Genomic DNA, 18,554 nt, shown 5'->3' on the forward strand with positions numbered 1-18,554 from the left:
TAAACATTACTAGATATGAATTAATGCAATTTAATTCACACGGTTTCCTTACTGCAACTGAACAAATAATTTTTTTTTCAAAATTTTGCTATTAATTAACTGACAAGACCTGTAAATCCTGAGATGAAACTAATTGGCATACTTTAGAGTTCAAAGCAGTGACTTATGCTAATAATGACATGGCTCAGAATTTCACAGATCCTTTAAACATCCACCCTCCTCACATTTGTATTAGGTTATGAATTAAGACAACTAACGTAGTTGATTCTTAAAGAATTAAATGGTTCTAAATGATTCAGTGATTTTAAGCCTAAACTTTCACATATTTTCCCAATTAATGTTTTTTCATTCTATATTAATTATTTTCATACATCAGTTGACATTTAAATTATAAATCATAAAATTAATCTACAATGATTTCCATGCAAAGTTCTTAGCAATTTGGCAATAATTCCCTTCACTTGCAAGTCACGACATCGCCCTCATGATGTTATTGGTCATCTTCAAGAATGAAGACTGAACAACAACAACTTTCTACATGTATTTTAGAATGGAAAATTCTTTTGTGACATATAATATTAAAAACAGCATGTCACATAGCTCCAAGTTGTTCCTTTAGACATACAAATACTATTAATAGTAAGTGGAAAAAAAGCAAAATAGAATACAATAGGAATATTACTATTAGTTGGCCAATTTTTTTTTTTTTGGCAAGGCAACTGAGTTAAGTGACTTGACTAGGGTCACACAGCTAGTGAGTATCATGTGCCTGAGGCCGACTTTGAACCCAGATCTTCCTGACTCCAGGGCCAGTGCTCTATTCACTGTACCACCTAGCTACCTCTAGATTGCAAATATTTAACAAATGCTAAAAACACATATTACATTGGGAGGGAGGAAGAGATGGAAAAGGGAAGTAGGGGAGAAAGGGGAGTGGGAGGGAGACACACTGACATAGAAGTAAATGCATGTGCACTGCATGTATACACACATACACAAACACACACAATTTTACTCATATGTGGTGGTCATGACAGGTACATCACAGAACTGGCCAGGGCCTACATTCTGGTGACCCAGTCTTCAAGAAACCAAGGTCATCTCCCATACCATGATAAGGCACAAATGTGGGACTCTATGAAGACTAACATAAGAGAGGGAAAAAATACCAAAGAACAAAGTTCATCTTCAAGTCAATACTGATTTACCAAGTTCATTTCCACTGAACAAAATGCACCAGGTATTATAATTTCTTACATACTTGTAGCTTCCCATCTAAAAATCAGTTAATTTTATGTGACTTTTAATATCTCTGCTTCATATTTAAACAAAAAAACAAACTATATTTAAAGTGGAACTATTTGCAGACTAGACTTTACCATCAGAGTGAAGTGTATCACATTACCTAATCAAGAACTACCAAATCAAGAAATTAGGTTCATTTGCAATATGTGTGCAGTACAACAAAATCCTTACAGATGCTTAGGAAAGTAGGTAAATGATTTTTCTGTACTCTACATACCATCCCTATCCTGCAAGCCCCCACCCCCTGACAAGTTACCCAATTATCAGATCCCTAAGGACTAGGATCTCTCTTATTCATTTTTGTATTCCCGAAAGGTCTAGCACAGGGGTGGGGAACTTCAGCCTTGAGGCCACATGTATCCTTCTAGGTCCTTGGGTACGGCCTTTTGACTGAGTCCAACTTTTACTGGACAAATCGTTTTATTAAGGGGATTTGTTCTATGAAGTTTGGATCCAGTCAAAGGGCTGCACTTGAGGACCTAGAAGGCCACATGTGGCCTCAGGACCGAAGGTTCCCCACCCCTCGTCTAGCATATTTTGCATATTGAGTAGATGCTCAATAAATGTTAAATTTACTTATAAACAAATGTGAATTTGGAGGTTTTTACCAATATGAGGGGTAAGAATCCACTTCTTTATTTGCCTTAAGGCAAATAATTTTATACTGAAGTTTTTACTGAAACTATCTGAATAGGGATAAAATTTTAAATATAGATCTTTTGTGATTTTGCAAATCCAAAATAGCTCCTGAAGATGTTATTAGTACTATTTCATAAGTCACAGAAAGGCCTTTTAAGGTTTCATTTTTAAAATTAAGTGCAAATGAATTTTAAAATATTAACTTAAAGATTAAGTAAAGTCATAATTACAAAATGGATGAAAGTATAAATTCACCTGCTGTTTGTTATGTTTACTTTGGTTGACCTTTTTGTGGTGAAGGAGGGGGTAGGTAAAGTTGAAATATAAGGTTTGTGAGACAAGAGTACATATTCACCTATACTTTCTGTCTGTTTACTCTGACTGACCTTTTTTTGTGGGGAAGGGGAGGAAAGAGAAATATCTACCCATGAAAATCTCTGTGCCAATAAAAAAAAGCTCATCGACCACTTAAGAGTTAAGACACTTACTCTGCAAAGGCAAATCTCATAACAGTAAATGTGACAAAGATAAAGGTATTTCTCTGGTTGGCATACTGATTTAAGATTTCCAAGAAACCTTTTAAGATCATTTTTTTCCTATTTATATAGCATAAACCATCTTAAAACTCTGTATGTTGTTTCCTAATTTAAAAGATATCATTAAACATCTGATTTATTTTAAATATTAAGAAGCACCTTTCAGTGTCTTTTTTGTGTTAGCATTGTTTGCCCCAGTGTTGATTAAGGAAACACAAAACTACAATGTGGAAAGATGACACTAAAGGAAAACTGAAGGAACATATAAGAATATAGTACGAGTCAAATCAACAAGCATTTTTAAAATACCTACTATGTTCCAGGCAATGTGTCAAGCACTGAAGATATTAAAAAATAAAAGGCAAAAAATAAGAGTAAAATATTACACAGAATTAATAAGATTTGAGAAAAATAGGAAAAACTTATTTAACACCAAGATTATCCTAGTGATGCTATACAGCCTTAAATTCATAGAACACAAAATGTCAGAAAAATCAAAAGTAGAAGTGCTCTAAAACAGCACGATGTGTATAAAGTATTATATATTTCCAATAATGAGAGTGGCATCATAAAAGACATCAAGAAAGATTTATATGAACCAAAAAGAAGTTTGGTATGTCGTGTACCAAGAGTAAGGTACTCGAAACAAACTGCCTGAGGTTGCAATGGTATACACAAAATATTTTTTAGATTGAGCTCTTTAGATCAGTGTGTAGAGAGATCCCTGATGGGATTTTACAGAAGGATGTAAGCAGCAATCACACAGAATTAAATGTCCATTAAAGTACCAACAGAATACCTCTAAATGGTAAATTAGGAGAAAATTGGGCTTTTGGATACCCAGTTACATTGGTTTATGTTCCATTTATGTATGTGTACATATTTTAAATAACAATGTTTTAACTTTCCACACTTCTTGATCAAAGGATATATCAGGAATGCCCTTACTTCTAACTCCCATCTCAATAAAAACTGATAAGCTAATTTGAAAACAATGTTGCCATGATGAGTAGGAAAGCAAATCACTCAAATGGAACAATATGAATATTTCCTCCAATATAGCCGATTTACACAACTCATCTATATCTGTCTATCCTTGGCCTCTCCCCACACACTAGAAGTTTAAAAGTCACAGATAGTAATTTGCTTTTTAGCATTTAAAGTAAAATTTACCCCATCTTCTGGGCCAATTAACTCAATTAACTATCTGCTTTATCATGGCACATTAAGTGTAATAGAAATGGTGCTGGATTTGGAATCAAAACACCCGGATTCCAATTCTGGCCTTGCCTCTTATTACCTACATAATATCAGGCAAGTCACTGAAATCTCTGGAACTCAGTTTCCTCATCTATTTGAAAAAAAAAAAAGAGGTCAGAATAGATTACCTCTTAAAGTCCCTTCCAATTCTAAATCTATGTATAATCCTGTGACTACTGGCTTAAAATCTTACATTTTCTAATTTGTCAAAATTGCGTCTTTTGATTATTTGGCAAGAAAATAAATATATTTAAAACAATATAGAAACGGTATAATGTTGTTATTCAGTCATTTTTCAGTAATGTCCAACTCTTCATGACCCCATTTAGGATTTTCTTGGCAGAGATACTGGAGTGGTTTACCATTTCCTTCCCCAGCTCATTTTACAGATAAGGAAATTGACGCAAAACAGGGTGACTTACCCAGGGTCACATAGCTGGTAATGAGGCTGGATTTGAACTTAGGTTTTTCTGATTCCAGGGCAGGTGCTCTACCCACTGGGCCATCTTATTTTATTTTTTTCATAATAAATTTATTTATTTTTAGTTTTCAACATTTGCTTCCACAAGATTTTGAGTTCCAAATTTTCACCCCATCTCGTCCCGCCCCCCACCGCAAGATAGCATATATTCTGAATATCCCTTCCCCAGCCTGCTTTCCCTGCTGTCTCTCCCCTCCTTTTCTTATCCCCTTTCCCTTCTATTTTCCTGTAGGGCAGGATAGATTTCTGTACCCCATTTCCTCTATTTCTTATTTCCCAGTTGCATGTGAAAACATTTTTTTTTAAACATGTGTTTTTAAAACTTTGGGTTCCAAATATTCTCCCTTCCTCCCTCCCCACCCAACCTCATTGAAAAGGCAAGCAACTCAATATAGGTTATACATGTGCAGTTATGCAAAACACTTCCATAGTAGACATCCTGTGAAAAACTAACTCTATTTCCCTTAATCCTATCCTGCTCCCCCATTTATTCTATTCTTTCTTTTGACTCTGTTCCTCCTCAGAAGTATTTGCTTCTGATAACCCCCTTTCCCAATCTGCCCTCCTCTCTATCATCCCCCTACTCTTTTGTCCCCTTCCCTCCCTATTTTCCTGTAGAGTAAGACAGATTTCCACACCCAATTGAGTGTGTATGTTATTCTCTCCTTCAGTCAAATCCAATGAGAATAAGATTCACTCATTCCCTCTCACCTTCCCCTTTTCCCCTCCACTGTAAGAGCCTTTTCTTTTCTGTTTTTTTTTGTGAGATAATCTACCCCGTTCTACCTCTCCCTTTCTTCTTCTCCTAGTATAATCCTCTCTCACCCCTTAATTTTATTCTCCAGATATGACCCCTTCATCTTCAACTCACCCTGTATCCTCTATTTATCTATGTATCTATATCTATATCTATCTATCTACATATATATACATACATATAATTTTTCCCCTCCAACTACCCTAATACTGACAAAGGTCTCATGAGTTACAAATATCATCTTTCCATGCAGGAATGTAAACAGTTCAACCTTAATAAGTCTCTTATGATTTCTCTTTCCTGTTTACCTCTTCATGTTCCACTTGAGTCTTGTATTTGAAGGTCAAATTTTCTATTCAGCTCTGGTCTTTTCATCAAGAATGCTTGAAAGTCCTCTATGTCACTGAATTACCATTTTTTCCCCTTAAGGATTACACTCAGTTTTGCTGGGTAGGTGATTCTTGGTTGTACTCCTATCTCCTTTGCCCTCCAGAATATTATATTCCATGCCCTGTGGTCCCTTAATGTAGAAGCTGCTTAATCTTGTGTTATCCTGATTGTGCTTCCACAATACTTGAATTGTTTCTTTCTGGCTGCTTATAATGTGTTTTCCTTGATCTGGAATTTGGCTACAATATTCCTAGGAGTTTTCCTTTGGGGATCCCTTTCAGGAGGAGATTGGTGGATTCTTTCCATTTCTATTTTGCCCTCTGGTTCTAGAATATCAGGGAAGTTTTCCTTTGTAATTTCTTGAAAGATGATGTCTAGGCTCTTTTTTTTGATCATGGCTTTCGGACAGTCCAATAATTTTTAAATTCTCTCCCCTGGATCTATTTTCCAGGTCAGTTGTTTTTCCAATGAGATATTTCACATTGTTTTCTAATTTTTCATTCTTTTGGATTTGTTTTACAGTGTCTTGATTTCTCATAAAGTCACTAGCTTCCAATTGCTCTATTCGAATTTTTAAGGAAGTATTTTCTTCAGTAATCTTTTGGACTTCCTTTTCCATTTGGCCAATTTTGCTTTTTAGGGCATTCTTCTCCTCATTGGCTTTTTGGACCTCTTTAGCCATTTGGGTTAGGCTATTTTTTAAGGTGCTATTTTCTTCAGTATTTTTTTGGGTCTCCTTTAGCAAGCTGTTGACTTGTTTTTCATGATTTTCTTGCATCACTCTTATTTCTCTTCCCAGTTTTTCCTCTACTTCTCTTACTTGCTTCTCAAAATCCCTTTTGAGTTCTTCCAAGGCCTGGGATTGATTCATATTTTTCTTGGAGACTTTGGATGTAGGAGCTTTGACTTTGTTGTCTTCTTCTGGTTGTATGTTTTAATCTTCTTTGTCACCAAAATAAGATAATACAGTCTGACTCTTTTTGGGCTGCTTACTCATGATCCTGGCCAATTACTTGAGTTTTAAACTCTTTGTTAAGATAAGAGTCTGCTTCCAATGTGGAGAATGTACTGTCCCAAGCTGCGGGGGTTCGTACAGTTGTTTTCAGAGTTACTTCTAGGGACCTGTAAATTTTCAGTTCTTCCAAGGTGGTATGATAAGGAGTGGGGTGTTTCCTCTCCACTGCCACAAGCTCCACCAGGCCAGCGCTCCTCCTCGCCCCAGGACTGCCCCTCAGAACTGTGACCCAGATCCAAGCTCGAGCACAGCAAGAGATTCCTGCCTTAGCACTGGCAGAGAGATCCCTGCAATGCCCCTCTGATCAGCCACTCGATTCCCCCTCAGTCTGTGGGCCGGGAGCTCAAGAGGCAGCTGCTGCCCCAGAGGCTGCACTCAAAACTTGCGGCTGAGACCTAGCTCCTTCTCTCACCGCAGTCATAGACTTTTCCCACTGACCTTCTAAGTTGTCTTTGGCATTCATGGGTTGAGAAGTCTGGAAACTGTCACAGCTTCCCACAATTCAGTCCTCTGAGGCCTGCTCCAGGTTTACTGAGGCCTGCGCGCCCACACCAAACTGCGCTCCTCTCCCTGACCGGCACGATACACCTTTCTGATCAACCATCCAGGTTGTCTTAGGCTGGAAATTTGTTTTACTCTGTCTTTTTGTGGGTTCTGCTGCTTTAGAATTTGTTTAGAACCTTTTTTTACAGGTATTTGGAGGGGTTTGGGGGACAGCTCAAGCAAGTCACTGCTTTCACTCCACCATCTTGGCTCCACACCCCCCCGCCATCTTATTTTACAATTCAACTTTATTAGAAATAATTGGCTTGCTTACTTCTTTGCTTCTTAGGTAATATGGAGACATGTTCAATAAAACAAGACTTCTCAAAATTCAAATAATGTATATATGGTCTCTCTCACCATTCACTAAATATGGTTTGCAAAGCAGATCTGGCATGGCAGCACAGAGGAGTGAAAATGGATAGCATATAAAAAGAAAAAGAAAACGAAAACAGTAATTACAGCAACAACAGAAATTATACATGTCTTTGTATAACAATATAAGGCATGACATCTTCAAATGAATACAGCAAAAGAGTTTACAACTCATTAATTAGGGAAAGATTTCAACATTTTCCGTAAAATTTAGGATTCTTATTTGCCTCTAACATACTCAATAATTAAAATTATAGTCTTATACTTCACTATTATTTCGGTTTCGAATACTCTATAAGTATTCAATAACATACTCTATAAGTATATAAATTTAAAGCATATTTTCTATTGGATGCATAAAGGTAAATCTTTAAAAGAAAAATGTGAGAATTTCACATGACAGTAATAAAGAAATCCTTGATATCTTTTGAAAAAGAAATCAGCTCTTTTTGATTACTTTAATTTACTTTTACTTTGATCATAGGATTAGGCTGCTTTCTTTTGGAAGAGATAGCCCTCCAGACTAACATGGATAGTTTCTTTTTGTTTTTTAGATGGTTTCTTAAGTCTGCATTATCTATCGATTTAGTGAATAGATATATTGAGAAGACTTTATTATTTAATAGCAGATAATTTGAAAGAATAAAATAATCACAAGATTATAAGGTTTTTCAAAAAGCTAAATTTACCTTTCTAGCAGAAAGGGGTTTGACCACAGGCCAAGTTCCCCTTTCTGGCAGCCGGAGAAAGGTTAGCCAGAAGTTAAGCCCTCTTTTCTTTTTCTTTAGCTAGAGTCCAAGTTGGGTTATGGACTTTGCTAAGGAAGTTGGGGGGGGGGGGTGTGACTGCTAACCACTGACCACAAGTTCTTTCCCAGTATACTTTCTGGTTACAAAAGGTACCACCTGGAAGAAATGATGTCTGGCAGAGGATTAAAACAGTCTGGGAGAAGTTAACTAATTAGGTCACCTGCCTTGTCTAATTGAATTATGCTCAAAAAAAGGTTCTATAATTTTTCCAATTCCTCTTTTTTTTTTATTATAAAAATCATCTCTGTAAATCACTCCTTGTCTCTGACCTTTGAGAAGTCAAGTGACCTGGTTTAATATACAAATGCTAGCTTTGCAAATTAAATCATAGATGGCTCGGTAACTTTGTCTTCAGTTTCCTTTTTATTTCAGATAATCATTTTTAACACTTTCGTGTTAATGTTAAAGCATTTAACTGCAATGTTCTGAAACTAAGTTTAACAAATCCATTAAAATAGGCTATAAAATACTTATATTTGAAGGGGATATATTATGTAGAACCTAACAGAAGTTAGAATCTGGCACTGACATCTACATTATCTTTAGCATTTAGAAAAAAAAAACAGTTATTTGAGGTCTTTGATCTTAAATATTTTCCTTGCTTTTCTCTTTAGTAGTATTAATAAACATCACTTTAATCATGTAATACATTCTTCACGGATTAAATTCAACTAAATTCATATCACATTGCTTTAAAATCTAATGAGAAGTCATCCTCTTTAACTTTTCCCTTCAGTAATTACCACACAGAACTATACCACTGGATTCACGTGAAATTTTAAGTACTACTAAAATCATATCCCAGAGAAGTTCTAAGGAAGGGCTAGAAGCCTAAGGGAAAACTTTTAGTAACTTCTCCTTTAATTATTTTGAAAAAATGAGAATTCACCTATCACACTAGTATTTATTTTCCATTTATTTCCCTTTGCAAAGGAGTGTGATTGTCTACTGTAATAACACATTTCTACTGGTCTTCTCAATTTATATCTAATTTCTGAAAAGAAACTGAAGCTTAGTAGCTAGCACACATGTCAATATTAAAAGCTCATTTCTGAAGAAAAAGCCAGCTTTATCTCTATGTCCTGCTACAATTTAATGAAGACAAGTTTTCTTTTCAAGTTTCAAAATTCATCTACTTTTAAAAGGTAAATCAGTAATGGTAAAATGTTCTGTAAGTCTGACTACCAAAGTGAGAACCATCACTTGCAAAACAGTATAGAGCTCATGAATAGTATTCTAGATCATCACAAAGAAAATACTACTCATTACTAGAATGTCCCAAGAATCTTCATATCAGGTTAAATCAAAACTTAAATGCTACAAAGTTTAATTCTGACAAAAAATTTAGATGTACGTAGTACTTTAAGGTTCCCAGAGCACTTTCTCCACCACCCTACGAGGAGACAGTATAAGCACTTTTTGGAGGAAACTAAGGCTTTGAGAAAAAGTGATTTGCCCATGACCACACTGCAAGGTATTTGCGGTAGGATTTAAACTCATATTTACTGACTACAAGTACAATATCCTATGCACTCTGCCTCTGATATGTATCTGAAATGTGCCCAAATTCTTTACCCATAATTCCTCCAAGTATATTGTTACTGGAAGTTAGTCTCTTTCTCCATTCACTCATCTCTCCATTTAACAAACACTTATCGAGTGTTTGCTATGTGTTTTTCTAGGAGCTCTGAGTCCTGCCATCTGAAAAGTTACACATGATTTCTTGTTTTGTCAGATGTCGCTATTCAGTCATCACTATTTAGAATGATCATGAAGAAATGAACACCATGAAGGCCACTCTCCAGTTTCAAATCCTACTCAAGCATAACATGAAGAAATCTAATGTATGAAGAGAGAGATGAATAGCAGATTTTAATTTGGTTAAAAACCAATGTACTTCCTTTGCAGAGTGAACTGGAAAGCTGAAAAAGCAATAAGACGAACCTTGACTAAATGGATATGAACACCAGATAAAGCTAATAGTCAAGAGTACAGAAGTACGCTTCATCATCAACAACTAGAGGTAGGTAGATAGACAGACAGACAGAGGGACAGATAGGTAGACAAACAATACAGATGCAGTCATATACGTTTACACTTTTCATTTCAATTAAGTCTTTTTAGTGGCCACTTTGTCTGGCCCTGGCAGGATGTGTGACATCTGGAGCAACCTGTCTTAAAGCAAAACATCTGCATGCTCAAAAGACAGATCATGAAAGAAAGGATTCTAAGGGAAGGGGGGAAGTGAACAAGCACTTATTAAGTGACTATTATGTGCTGTGCACCGTGCTAAGAGTTTTATAAACATTATCTCAGTTATACTCACAAGTCTGCGAGGCAGGTACTATTAAGGTCTCTATTTCAGAGGTTAAGTAACTTGTCTAGAGTGACATGGTTAGTAAGCATATGAGGCTAGATCTGAACTCATGCATTCCTGACACTAGGCTCAGCTCTCTTTTCCACTATGCCACCAGCTGCCTAAGACCAAAGTGAATGCCCAAATTTTGGTTAAGAAGGTGAAGGGGAACTATGTAGGTAACTATAAGATTGTGTGAAACCATTCCTGTTTAGCTTAGGAAAAAACAAATCAGAAGCAATTATTATTTAAATTATACTATAAATAATATATGACATAAAACATATAAAAACAATATGAAATATAATATAAAAGCAACTGTAAAAAAAATAAAGCTGACATATGACATGAGAAGGACCAATGGGAAAAAAGAGACAATTTTGCAGTACAAGATAGGGTTTTCATATTTGTTTCATTTTTCCCTTAACAGCTTTTTCTGGAACTGCCAAACTAGAAAAAATTTTAAATTACGGAACATGGATTTTTGCTTTAGAAGGATAAAAGATTTAAAGACATAGTATCAGATTATAATTTCTACTGTAATCTCTAGGATTAAAGATAACACATTAGAAAATAAGTAGAACCAGGGAAACAATACCCAATAATTACAACAGTGTAAAAGGAAAAAACAGTAACAAAAACAAAAAAAATCAAGTCTGAATGCTGACATATTGTAATGACCAAACTTAGCCTCAGAGAAGAGATATGAAAATGCATCTCCCTCTCTTTAGTGCAGAAGTGAAGGACTATGGGTGTGAACACTGAATATCCTGTTAGATTTGGTTATGTGTCAGTTAGTTTTGGTGGACTATTTTCCCCCTTTCTTTTAAAAAAGTCTTTGTTATAAAGGATGGCTCTCTGAGAAGGTGAAAGGCAGGAACCCATTTGAAAATAAAGGTCATATAAAAATAAAAGACATCAACAATTTTTTTTCCAAAAGAAAATGAGCATTTTCTGGATATTCTTGGTATCACACAAAATATAAATTTTAAAAAATAATAACCTTCTTAGTTTTCACTTAAAAACAAATCCAATGAGTAGATTTGTAACTATGTCTATACTATAGAGTTTTAAGTCTAGAATACCTAAAATAATTCTATCTGAAAAGTTATATATAATACACTTTCATGATCCTAAAAATATAACTTTAGTTCTGTAAAAATGGATTAAAACATAATGATAGGTTTCTATTCCCTCTCCCCCAAATTCCGAGTTATTCTTTAAGTAAAAAAAATTCCCACCCCCATGGTTTCAAGATTTCAAGAAAATCTGTCTCTCTAATGGCATATTAAATGGCACTTGGCATATTCAAGAAATCTCAAAAGATAACTTGACTAAAGTTTAGGTTCCTTGATTACAGAGGAAAGTCTTTATTTCCCCTAAGCTTCAGATCATCCCAATATATTCTCTTATCTGGGACAATACCTTTAGGATCTTTTTAATCTACCCTTACTTATGACTAAACTATGAAAATTATAAAAAAAGAGCAAACACTAGATATATGTAGGTTAAATTATTTTCCTCTTAGGAATATAAACATAATTTTTCACAAAAAAACACCATTTAAAAACAGAACTACTATTTGATATTTAACAGCACAATATAATAAAAGCTGCTGTACCTCACTGTAAAATCATAGGAGCAAGAGGCCAACAAAGAAGCGTGAAATGGTGAAAACTGCAAGAGAAAGAAAAGAAAATTTTTTCTAACAATAAAACCTTGAATAAACACTTGTTAAATATATAAAAATAACAACAACTTAACAATTAAGGGAGTCTCATAAAATACTTTTGTTTTCCTGTAACAAAGAGAATTCTTACTGAAATAACTGTCTGAATCTGAGATTAACTGCATAATAGCATTTCATTTTTAGTAATGTCCATAAGCACTATTGTTAACTAAAGGTTTTTCTGCTTTGGCAATTCAAATTCTACTTTCTTTAGTCTTTAATTTAACCTTAAAAATTTACTTTGAGAGGAAGAACAATTCTGGTCTATAAATTCTCTACCTCTAGTCAAATTTTCTTGCATAATGTTTTCATAAAAAAGTCATGTGGTCTGCTGTTTACTATTTTGCTAGGGAAAGATGCTCCTAAATATCTGTTATTCTAAAACAAAAATTACTATTTGTACACATTCACCCTAATCTCTTACTGAATCTCAATAGAAAAAAGTCCATTTAAAACCATAAATGACTTTGAAATACATGATATAACTAGTGCTATGTAAATTTTCAATGACCGTAATGCATTAGATATACTATAGCCATAAGTATCATAACAAATACTTCAAGATTAAACATTTCATTAAAGTAATTTCTTAATCTTTGCATCATGGATAATGAAAAAATATTCATTTTATCTCAATGGTGAAAGTTGCAAAGTTAAAGGCAATTAATGAGTTACAAAAAAGGACAGGGATAGGGAAGATTTGTAATCTTATTAGTCCAGGAATCTCTCAGGTGAGAAAACTCCCTCTATCAATGCAGGTTGGCACTTGTGGTTGTTGGCAACCTATAGTTTTAGACAGCTGCCACAGCACTGAGAGGTTCAGTGACTTGCCCAGGGTCACAAAGCCAGTCTGTGTCAGAGGCAGGATCTTCCTCACTTCAAGATGGGTTCTCTATCTAAAACATCTGCCTCCAAATAACATTTTTAAAAATATAACTAAATTAACTCAACAGATTGATGGTAGCCTCTGAAAAGCTAATTGCTGGTACATCTCTTCATGTAAAAGAACATTTCTAGCCAGCACTTTAAATACTTCTACATGAGATTTCTCTCAAGTACAAGTGATAAGTATAGGACATGACAGATGTTTAAAACATTATAAGAAAAAATCAGGTGCCATTCCATGTATAGTAGTACTCTGTATTACTCTAGCCTGGAAAATCTCAAAACATTAAACAACACATTTGAAAGTATGTTAGGGCCTTCAAATATGTAAAGCATAATTATCTAACTGGATATATGACCAGGATACTTTTACCCTTATAACCAAATAGGTCAAAGTACAGAAACTGAATATAATTCATACAATCATATGGCAGATTTTTTCCAAAGTTCTACCAATAGCAGGAAAGAGTAATCCAGAGCACAGACAAATTTCTTAGGGGCACTGAAAGAAACTCCTATAAATTTCAGTCACAGACAGCCTGTGTACACCATCTCTATAAAGCCTCAGCACTTTGCATAAAATGATACACAGTAACAATATTAAAATCTAGACTATCTGGAGCCTTAGGGAATGACTTGATTTTGTTCAGACAACACACTTTACCCCTTCAAGCATCAGAACTTTATTTTTTTTCATTATTTTACCTCCCTAATTTGTATCACACATTCATTTCCCTTCTTAGACAGAGTATTCTGAATGTATTTTAACTCTCTTTTATTTGATAACTCTGTAAATAGCCTTTCCAACTAACCGTATAGCCCTCGAGGTCAATAACATAATTTTTGTATAATAAGAATTAAAGGCAGCCAACACTTGAACATAAATACGTAGCCAGGCATTTACAAAGTATTTTAATTTTAAAATAAGTGTTAAGGAAAGGGATTTAAGAGACACACTGACTTACTTTCACCCTCCTAATAGCATAGGTATGACCAAGAAGTTCAAATACTGGTTGACGTATATTTCTTAAGTCCCAGCCTCTTAAACTACAGTCAACTGCACCTGTTACCAGCAAATTCTAAAAAAATTAGGGAAAAAAAAACCACAATTAAAATTAACTTAATTTTAACATGAAAGGCATTAAAGGTCTCCTGTTCCTATTGCTGACAATCAAGTATCTAGTAAATTGGAGAGTTTTGGCATGAGGAATGGAAATATAAGGCTCATCCACTTAGTTCATCAATAATCTAACACCAGCATCTATCTACTACAGAACCCAGAAGAGCAACAGTTTTTTTCCCAATTTGATTTTAGTATTATGAAAATTAATTTACAGTGTAAGATGTTTTCAATGTAGTCTGCAAAGTCAATATCTTTATTGAGATAAAGTTTTGTTATCCAACAAAACTTCATTTTTTGATCCATTTTTTTCCCCTTAATCATTCATAAGATTATGAGAAAACAATGTTCTTATTCCTTTAATTAACAAGAATGAATCTAAAAGTGGGTGGGAGAAATATATCATTTCCATGTTTGGCAAAGTTCAATAGACTATGTGCAAATCGTATAAATACACACACACACATTTTCCCCATCACAATTTCACAAAAAAGTTGCAATTTAGCATCCTCAGCTTTGATTCGTGAAATTACCTGAAGTTTTGTATGAATTACACGTGTGCGTGTGTGTGTGTACGTGTGTGAAGTGCTTTCTTTTTTTATTTTTAATTTAAGGATTAAAACAAGCATTTCCATAACAGTACAATAAAAAAGATGATTGCACATGAAACTGCAAATCTATTATGTACAACTTGCTGTTCCTTTTAAATATATAATAAAGTTATCACGTAAATTTCTTTTTTTCCCCCTTTTTTTCTTCCCTCCCCTCTTCCCATTAGAGATGGCTACCATTAGACAGAAATGTGTGTGTGTGTATAGATATAGACATAGATATGTAAAATCATTCTATACACACTTCTATTTATCAGCTCTTTCTCTGGATACAGACAGCGTCTTCCTTCATATGTCCTTTGTAGTTAATTTGGATAGTTATAATAGTAAAAATGACTTATTTGCTCAAAGTTATTCTTAAAAAAAAAAAGACTACTGTGCTCATTTTGCTCTTCATTATTTCATTCAAGTCTATCCATGTTTTTCTAAGATCATCAAGCTCATTACTTCTGATAGCACAGTAGTATTCCATCACAATCACATAACACAACTTGCCATTCCCCAATTGATCGGCATTCCCTCAATTTCCAGTTTTTTGCCACTACAAAGAGAGCTGCTATAAATATTTTATAACATATAGGTTCTATAGATTCTTTTCCTTTTTCCCTAATCATCTTTGGAAATAGACCTAGTAGTGGTATTTCTGGGTCAAAGGGTATAGGCAATATAATAATTCTTTGGGCATGATTCCAGATTGCTCCTCAAAATGGTTGGATCAATTCACAATTCCACCCACAATGAATGTGTCCCAATTTTTCCACATTCCCTCCAATATTTGTTGCTTTCCCTTCAATCATTTTAGCCAATCTGATAGGTGTAAATGATATCTCAAGGTTGAGATTTGCATTTTTCTAATCAAGTGCAATAATAATAAAAATATAAAAAATGATACTTCTTATATGACTATAAATTGTTTTGATATCGTTATATAAAAAGTATAGTACTTTCTTTAAAAAGAGTGGAACTTGGTTACAGTAATGAAACAAGACAAAGAGAAAATTTTAAAACAAATGGGTTATAAAATTAAAAGTAAGTACCTAAGACAAACAAATTACAAGTGAAACAATAGTTTGAATAGCAAAGTAGAAAAGAATCAAAATTTAATCCAAGAAAAGAAACAAAGCAGTAAGTAATATAAATTTGGAGACCTAGAAGGAAGGGAGAAAATGCAACAAATTTAATTCAATTAAGCAGACATGTATTAAATACCTACTTTGTGCATAGCACTATGCTAGGCACAGGGTAAGCAGGATAGGGAAAGATATGACAAGATCTAGATCCTAATGGGGTTACAATCTAGTATGAAGTCATGACAGTTTCACAAATAATTATAACACAATAATATTACTATTAATTGTATAATAGAAATGCAAAGTACTAACCAAGGTCCAAGAGAAGTTATTTCCAGACCAGAGAGGGAAAGGATGCTACAGAAATCATAAAGTCATTCAACCAAAATAATCCTATACTGTTAAACTTTTGAGCATTTATCTGTTTCTCTTTCTGTCTGTAGCTGTGTGCACTTAAATCCTACTAATGCTAATTCCGGTCACACACGAACATCAATTAGAAACCAGAGTGATTAAATTTAACCTAAACATCCATGGGTCTCCATAACAGAAATGAAATAAAATTGATCTAGAATGCAAATAACTTTTCACTGGTTAAGAAAAGTCGTTCTAGGGCTGTAGAAAGTCAAACACAAAAATACCCTACTAGAAGAGCTATGAATTAATTGGCCCAAAATATTTACAGTAGCATTCTTGTAGTAGTAAAAACTGGAAATAAATATACACAAGGTACACAACAATGTAAATGGAAATAACATCTACCGCACCACCACTATCACCACCAAAACTCAGAATACTGTACAACTATAACAACCAAGCTGGCCTCAAAGAGATGATAAAATGTACTTTCCTCTCTTCTTTGCAGAGGTGGGGAGACTATGGATGCAGAATGTTGCATATACTGTCAGATTCAGTTGATGTATTAATTTTGCTGAACTGGCTTTTTGAAAATTCACTTTTTTTTTATTCTTTGAAAAAGGGGATGACATTTTCAGTAGATGAATGGGACAGAAAGATTTTTAAATGAAGGCAGTAAAAGTGTAAAAGATGATGATGAAAATTATTTTTAAAAAATAAAGATTGATCTATTAGGAAAAGTTCACACTGTTTAGTATATTATACCTCATTGTATTTGCACCAATCACAGCTTAAGATTTCTGCTTGATGAGCTGGAATCACAATTTTGACTCCTGACGTCTTCACATCCCAAACTCTTAGAGTCTGATCCCCTGGAACAGGAGAGAGAATGAATTACTTCTCATCCATAAAAAGGGCACAGCACTCGGTTAAGTATCAGGACTCAATGGATACTCATCAACATTTGTCAATGATGATCACTTCAACCCTAAACGGTTTTGATTTACCATTATTGGTTTTTTTCTCTTCAGTGAATTATCTCCTTAATATATAAAAATAAATGAACCTAAATGGTTTTAGATCTATTAAGGGCAGGAAAATCGAATCAGAATTAAGTCAAACAGAATAATGATTGAATCTATAAGAGAAGATTTTTCCCTCGGGGAAATACAAAAGGCACTGAGAATCTCCATATTCTTTCCCCAAGTCTGGACTGTGCAAATGTTTGAGCACCAAAGGATGTCATTTTTCTGAGACTTGTATATGACCTTCCTGATCAGGGCAGATAAGAGTTTGTCCATCTAAAATAGGGATAATCTCCTAGGCATCCTGAATAACATCTTTTTAAGTGCCAGTCAAAGCAAATGACCTTTGGCAATGTAGCATTTTTGTTTCTTAGAAAAAGTGAGGTTACACAATCTTAAAGTTAATGATTCGACATCCCTACAAAGTTATTTTTTTTAAAGGTTCATTCTGCTCAGCTGTGGGAAGACAAAATGCTAACTGACTTCAGGGGCAAGTCACCAGGACAGAAGGAAGGAATTTGGCTTATAACATTAGCTGACAGTTACAGAATGCCTCATACTGCTTCATGATTTACAAAACCTTATATCCATTATCTCATTTGATTCTCACAATAACTCTTTGAGGTAGGTAGCATAGAGATTTTCCTCAATTTATAGAAGAGGAAACTAAAGCTCGGAGAAGTTACTGGTTACATAATAGGAAGCAGTAGACCCTAGACTTGGGGTCTTTTACTACAGTGCTTTGTACACAGCAAGTGCTTAATAAATGTTTCATTCCTTCATTCACAACAAATCCAGTGCTTTCCCCCTTATCCAACAGCCTTTATGTCTCAACATTTTAGGAGATGTTTATGTACCAAACACATGAGTATTCCTTAGGTTCCTAATACTAATATATTTGACATTTAGTAGGAACATAATTAAGCAATGTATTCTTGCTGATTCCTGAGCTAGGAACATGAGGAAAATTTAATTGTATGCTACACTTGATTCAGACTTGAAGAAAACTGTCACATTAAAGGACATAATAAATAAATACACACACACACACACACACACATACACACACACGGGCACACACACTTTTGCACTACAATTCTCAATCCAAGGCAATAAACACCAAATGATTAAAAGTTATTCTCATCCCCACAAGTAATGTGAGACAAGAACCACATAATCAATGCTAAACAAAGCTTTCAGGAACATTTACAATGTGCAGTACTAATGATTTGAAAAGATAAATGAGAAACAGCATTGCTAAAGACAGAATACTTAGAACACAGTACAGCTT

The 18,554-nt window shown here is 34.4% G+C and overlaps 1 protein-coding gene across 1 annotated transcript in view; it reads right to left on the minus strand.

Moving 5' to 3' along the window:
• PEX7 (peroxisomal biogenesis factor 7) overlaps nucleotides 1-18,554 on the minus strand; it is an 82,170-nt gene that overhangs the window by 25,673 nt on the left and 37,943 nt on the right. Inside the window, exons 6-8 of the mRNA XM_027850701.1 lie at nucleotides 17,004-17,110; nucleotides 14,046-14,159; nucleotides 12,088-12,143 (exon numbers count right to left, since the gene is read on the minus strand). Coding sequence (XP_027706502.1) covers nucleotides 12,088-12,143; nucleotides 14,046-14,159; nucleotides 17,004-17,110 — 277 coding nt within the window. The remainder of the gene's footprint in view (nucleotides 1-12,087; nucleotides 12,144-14,045; nucleotides 14,160-17,003; nucleotides 17,111-18,554) is intronic.

This window comes from Vombatus ursinus, unplaced genomic scaffold (genome assembly GCF_900497805.2).
Source record: "Vombatus ursinus unplaced genomic scaffold, bare-nosed wombat genome assembly UNPS02009132.1, whole genome shotgun sequence".
NCBI classification, from domain to species: domain Eukaryota; kingdom Metazoa; phylum Chordata; class Mammalia; order Diprotodontia; family Vombatidae; genus Vombatus; species Vombatus ursinus.